The 6,994-nt window shown below is 35.6% G+C and overlaps 1 protein-coding gene across 2 annotated transcripts in view; it reads left to right on the forward strand.

Moving 5' to 3' along the window:
• Window positions 1-4,945, forward strand: part of CAMK4 (calcium/calmodulin dependent protein kinase IV) — a 203,747-nt gene extending 198,802 nt beyond the window's left edge. Inside the window, exon 12 of one of the 2 annotated variants that reach the window (XM_033110760.1) lies at window positions 971-4,945. In XM_033110760.1, coding sequence (XP_032966651.1) covers window positions 971-1,399 — 429 coding nt within the window. In that variant the 3' untranslated portion in view covers window positions 1,400-4,945. The remainder of the gene's footprint in view (window positions 1-970) is intronic. The other variant, XM_033110758.1, reaches the window with a different exon arrangement.
• The last annotated feature ends 2,049 nt before the right edge of the window (window positions 4,946-6,994 follow it).

Here is a 6,994-nt window from a genome sequence, read left to right on the forward strand (position 1 = left end):
AAATATTCAAGTGATATGGAAAATTGTCCACCACAATGTATCTCTTTTATAGAATATAGTGTATGGAATAGAGATTAGGTGTTTTTCACTTACATACCATGTTTCCCCGAAAATAAGACCTAGCTGGACAATCTGCTCTAATGTGTCTTTTGGAGAAAAAATTAATATAAGACCAGGACTTATTTTACTATAAGACCGGGTATAATATAATATAATATAATATAATATAATATAATATAATATAATATAATAATATAGCATAATATAATAATATAGCATAATATAATAATATAATATTAATATAATATATATAATGTAATACCAGGTCTTATATTAATTTTTGCTCCAAAAGATGCATTAGAGCCAATTGTCCAGCTAGGTCTTATTTTTAGGGAAATAGGGTAACAGTGCTTAGGGCGAGCTATATATATAGGGATCTCAGAGAACAGCTGGAGTTCCAAAACAGTATCCTACTCAGCCATCCCTTACAGGCTGATACAGACTGAATAAACCTGAAAGGTTCCATGGTTAAATTAATTTGGAATACCCTGGATTAAATAACCTTGACTTAACCCTTTCTCAAATAATCTTAAGGCTTTCTCAAATAATCTGACCAGGGACCTCTTTTATCTCCATAATACCCATGAACATCTATGGAAATAGTGTTCCATGAAACAAATACTTTGGGAAACACAGGCTAAAGTTTTTGAAAACTGGTAATCTGTGGACAAACTCATTTACTCAGGCTTTCAATTATCCAGGTAATTAAATACACGGATTAGTTTGAGATTAAAGATATTTTTCTGTTTATTCTCCAAACAAGTTTTCGTACAACAATCTTGGAATAATATACTTTGAAAGGATGAACACGAACATATAAAGCAAACTGTCTAAATGCAAAGGTGAGGTTGAGCTCTGACTTGGGGTTTTAAGTGGAGGTGACACCTGACACTTTTCTCTTTCCAACCAGGCCGCAGTAAAGGCCGTGGTAGCTTCCTCCCGGTTGGGAAGTGCCAGCAGTAGCCATGGCAGCATTCAGGAAAGCCAGAAGGCCAGCCAAGAGCCACCTCCAATCCAAGATGGCAATGAAGATGTTAAAGCTATTCCAGAAGGCAAGAAAGTTCAAGGAGATGGGGCCCAAATGGCAGTTGAGAGGGCAGAGGCTGAGCTGATGAAGGTACAGGCCGTACAGGAAGTTAAAGCTGCTGCTGAGGCCACCAAGATAGTGTCCGAGGCACTAGCTGACAGGATAAAGGTGGCTGACCCAGAAATCGAGGAGGGCTCAGCAGAGGAGAAGCTGAAGACTTTGGAGGAAGCAGCAGCCCCCAAAGAAGGGCAAGGAAATCCTGCTCTGGGGTTTGGAGCTCAGCAGAATGATGTGATCCTGCCGGAGTACTAAACTGGCTAACTTCCATCCTGGAAGCCAAATCCTGGCACTTTATGCGTTTTATCCTTTAGCAAGGAAGGTGTGGAAGCATGATATGCACTATAGTGATTCTGTTTTTGAGGTACCAAAAAAAAAAAAATATATATATATATATATGTATCAGTTGGTAATCCTAACTTTCATGCATGTGACTGCTTTATGAAAAAATAGTGTCTTCTATGGTATGTAATGGATACCTAATACCAATGAGTTTAATTTGAAATTGCAAGTAAACACAACCTAACATTTAAAAACATGCATTTTCAGGGACCAATAGCACACACTTGAAGTAAATTAGTAACAAATTGTTTTTGCTTTGAAAACCTAGCCATCCTATATACCCTTTGGATTTCTTCACAAGGCAGTCCATCATTCCTCTGGACTATTGCTCAGTTAGTACTAGGTAATAATACTCTAAACTGTGTTCCTACGACGTTCACATTTTATTTTTCATCAATGTGCTCAAATTGTTTACAAGGCGATGGTCATAGGTTATAGCTATATTGTATGTAGGGGGAAAAAATCCACAACGGTAAGAAACTGAAGCATGCTTTAAGGGCCACAAAACCATACACCCCAAAGCTTGTGTGGAGAATGCTTTTTTATTTTGCCCTTATTTATACGCACTATATTACTAGTAACCAAAAATGTTTTGTCATTAAATTCTGCCACTTTACAGTCCTGGAGAAAGTATTTTACAGACTCGTGCTGAGGAATGCATTCTTTCCTTCACCTGCTCCCTAATACAATGTTCTGATGGACCACACTTAGGAAGGTATAAAGAAATTTAGTGAAGAAAAGGAAATAAGACTGGGATTTAGAATAACAAAATTGGTTCTTTGTCATTTTTTTAGATAAAATTGGATTTATTCATAGTTTGTACAACTTTAAATAACTTTTTTTTTTTTTTTAATAAACTATAATTACCAAGTTTCAAATACTTAGAAAAATCCCACCCCACAGGCCGGTGCCAAAATGTCTGAATAGAGTGGGAATAGCATTCCATTATTGATTTTACTAGAGTAAGGGCATATTTTTGTTTATAAAAGTCTTTTTTCCTTCAATTGATGGTAATTTAGATATACTGTTTATAAACTAAAGATATTTCTGAAAAGTTAGTATATCTTTTTCTATCTTTTTCTCATACTTGGCATGGAAGTGCCCACATTTTACAATGTAATTTTGAAAGTTTCCGTGTGAAGAAATTTAGGACAGTGCAATTTATTATTTACCTTAAAAAACAAAAAGAAACAAAGAAAAAACTCTGATTTCAAATCAAATCAGACCCTTGAGAAGCTGTAACATTCGATCTAATACTTCACTATGATTTCTTTCAAAATATATTTCTTGTGATTTTCATGTGAACGTTTTTCCCTTATAGAAATCACACTTAAATTCCAAGTACCTCAGTTTTATTTCTAGTTTGAATGGAAATGAATTTTATGAAATTAATTATGCATCACAATTTTAGCACATTACCTTAATTTCAAAAAAGGATTATTTTCAAAGAAAAAAAATGATAGACATAAAAATGACTATTGCATAAAAATCTTCATCAAAAAATGAGATCTTAAATTCTTTTGGCTCTTCTTCAAAACTGTTAAATCAGAAAATAAAATGAAATGTCTGGTTTTGGGGGCTATTGGACCTTCGTTGAAACATTCAGCATTCCAAGTGCAAATCTTCCTTTACTGCTGTTCTCCTGAGAAAAACAAGGTAGGACTTCTCATCTTTCCTAGTTTAGGGGCCTGACAGGTCACTGCCATGGAGGAAATAGCCCTGAGGGGCACATCATTTGGGCTCAGAGCAAGATTATTTTTTATTTATTTATTTTTGTTAATTAGTAAAGAGTACTTATCCTCTTTTTTCCTGTTCCTTTCCTTTCTTCTTTATTTTTTCTCAAAATTCCCATTTTTAGCTATTATGAAGGGCTCACTACTTTTAACCTTTAAAAATGCCTTTATTACTAAGTATTAAAATTTCCATTTAAAAAAGATCCTGGTGTACTTTTCCCAATGAGACTTAGAGGGAAAGGGATCTTATTAGAGTGTGGCAATTTATTGGAAGAGCAACATATACCATCCCCACCAGTCTCCTCCCATATCGTTCCAAGGGCAGTCCTTACATCATTCCGATACTCCAGGCAGACTTCAGTGGATGATGGGAACAGCATTAGAAATGCCAGGGCCGATGTGTGTTTCAGAATTCGACCCATTTAGATGAGTACACATGCCTATTCCTTGGTGAGTATTCCATGGTGTGAGGGTAATTTCCTCTATTTATTTTTAAACTTGTAAATTACAGTGTATAAAAATCAATGGGAGTTTTCAATTTTGACTTATATGTTAAAGATTAAGTCCTGATAATGCCTACATAGTGATGAATTTAGTAATTTCAGTGGAAAATAAGTCAAACTTTCACAAAAATTGGTCATTTCAGCCAAGAGAGTCGATCTAAGATTTTATAGAAATATAACCTAAGTTATATTGGGTAATTGGGTTAGCATTTTGAAAGAACAGTAAACATTTATACTGCTTGTTAAAATGGGATATATTATCTCTCACAAAGATTATTCAGCTAAATAATGGCAGATAGAGCTTTGACAAACTTCTTCATAATGTTACCCCTAATTGACAATATAGTCAAATTATGTATGAAGCAAAACAATTAAGGGATTTTCAGCAAAGAGCAACTATGTTTTATATTTCAGATATGATAGTTATTATATTACATTATTAATTTTTGTTTTCAGATAAGTTCAGATGCACAGCATAACTATTTTACCATGAAGGACAATCTTGATATCCCCCATTTAAAAAGTCTAATTGGAATCCTGGCGATTTTTCTCAAACAGTTAAGAGTTCATTTGTCCCATGAATATATAAATAAGGTAGAAGTTCCAGTAATACAGTTGTAGAAGCTATCAGCTAAAACAAGTGCCATCAAATATAAATGTGATGCAAGTCACATACATAATTTTAAATTTTCTTTTAGCCACATTTTAAAAAGTAAAAATCAAAACACAAAAATAGGTGAAATTAACTGTGTATTTTAATCCAATGTATCCAAATAATAGTTACTTTCACCATTAATCAATATGAAAAATTATCCAGCATGTAATCAATATGAAAAATTAATGAGATACTTAAAATTTTATTTTTATACTAAAGTCTATGTTGCACCTTTAATCAATCAAGTGCTCAATAGCCACATGTATGGGAAAAGCACTGTTCTGGAAGCATTTTTTTAAGAAAAATGACGCATGAATTTCTATGCTTAGATTAGAGCTGCCTCAGTTTCCCACACTGAGGAATTGGTAGGAGGCTAAAAAGAAAATGTTTCAGAAACATCATACACTGAAATAAATAAAAACTCTATTGGCTGCTTCTGCTGATTCACGTGCTTCTGAGAAGGAGTGTTTTCCCAGCATGACTTTTAGAGAACAGTACTTTCCTGGGCATTGCTAAACTGTCTGTTGGCCATAGCACCTCTCCCGTTTGGGCCCTGGAATCTTGACTGCAGGTTCCAATGAAGCCAATATGTATTCTTGTGTACTCAAATTTACTGTGGGTGAACTATGTGTCCCCATTCAGGAAAGATTGCACATACTCTTAATAAGGTGTTGTGAGCCTGGGCTAGGCTGCATACCATCCTTGTGTGGCAAGCAATATTTCTAGAAAGATAAATGATAGCAAGTTTGCATGATGAAGATTATACGATGAGGACGATGACGCCCCTCCCAATGTGAATATGACTGTCGGCTGGCATGTTTTAGATTTCCTTAGGAAAGTTTAATGAACACTGCCATTACACAGATTCAAAAGACTTTTGGAATTTTCTTACATACTGCTATTTTAGAATAATCTTCAAGGTTCTATAGCCATTTTTAGTGGCAGACTTAAAAAGCAAGAACAGTTTCCCTTTTATTGTGACCTCAATAACATAGCATTTTAAACATATTTTGTAATTTAGAATGTCTAGCAATCCCTAGCTCCAGTTTCACATGCAAGATAACTGTTGGTGGGTTGCCTACACACTGAAGATTTAAAGAGAGCCATTTGGTTTCATAAGCCAGTTTTTATTTCACAGGAGCATCTGGTTACATTTCACATTGGAAAAAAAGGAAATGCCAGAAAGGCAAAGAATAAAATTAGTAAACCATTTATTCTGTTTTACAGGATTGTTCTTGCAAAGAACAAAAAAAAGCAAATGCAAAAAAAAAGTTAACAAAGTGAATCAGCGCTAGGTTTTTCTTGATGAAGGTTGACTCCACATATAATTGACATAAATATACTGAACAGAGTCAATTACATAATTACGTCATTATGTAATTTAGTTGTCATTGCAGAGTATTTGGTAGACTATTTTAGGTGGTGCAAAGTTTCCAGACATGTACCTACATAATAGGATTTGTAATATCGTTGTAATTATTGCCTATTAGGTCATATTTTAATTTACTTAATGTTTATCACTGATATATTTCTGATCAGGATCATTGCTAACATTTGCACACTTACTGGTTAAATACTGCTTACTGGTTAGACTCTATGTGTGTCTTTGGTGTTTTCTTAAACATTTATGCACATGTAATTTCAATACTGGTATTATAATGTTCATAACCACATTACAAGCAGAAATGTACCCAATAATTATCTGTAATTTTTTTTTTTTTTTTTGCAAAGTCCTTTTCTTTCCCTGGCACAACTCAGGGTGAGTTTCTGGTTCCTTCAGAAATAGGGAAAAACAAACAAACAAAAAACAAAAAACACCTAACCAAAAGACAGCGAAATATCAGCTATCAGCTACCCACCCATGGTAACCAAGTTCAGCATTTCCTCTTTCTATATTCTGATCTATTAAAAACCAGTTTTTGTCATTATTACTCCTTTGAGATACGTCTGAGATCAGATAATATAATTTCAGCTCACGAATCCCAGCCATTTATATACTTACCTTGGAGAGCAATACCAACTTGACTAATTTATGCTTCTTGCTTGTTTAAAATTCCTTAAAATTCCAATTTCCATAAATGCCATAAATGTTTCTGATGTACTTTGAGAGGATTTGATTGCGTGACTTTAACTTCCGCTGACCCAGAGGTCCACCTATGGCAAGATGGAAGTTTTGCCATGAGAGTGACCATCTGACTCCTTCACAAGGATCAAATCAGGCATCTGACTTTGCTGAGCTCAAATGAGCCAAATGGAAGACAACCTCGTCCTATGCTCTGATTCAAAGTCTGATTCAAAGTGATACAGGGGGCGGACAGGTGGCTCAGTTCCTTAGAGCGTGACCTTGCGCTCCAACCAACTGAGCCATCTGGGAAGCTCAGCAGAGCGGCAGCTCAGCTCAAGATGCCATGTTCAAACTTAGTTGCAGGGGGCACACGCAGCCCACAGGGGGCACAACCCACCATCCCCTGCGGGAGTCGAACCAGCAACCTCGTGGTTGAGAGCCCGCGCTCCAACCAACTGAGCCATCTGGGAAGCTCAGCAGAGCGGCAGCTCAGCTCAAGGTGCCATGTTCAAACTTAGTTGCAGGGGGCACACGCAGCCCACAGGGGGCACA

This window comes from Rhinolophus ferrumequinum, chromosome 7 (assembly GCF_004115265.2).
Source record: "Rhinolophus ferrumequinum isolate MPI-CBG mRhiFer1 chromosome 7, mRhiFer1_v1.p, whole genome shotgun sequence".
Classification (NCBI taxonomy): domain Eukaryota; kingdom Metazoa; phylum Chordata; class Mammalia; order Chiroptera; family Rhinolophidae; genus Rhinolophus; species Rhinolophus ferrumequinum.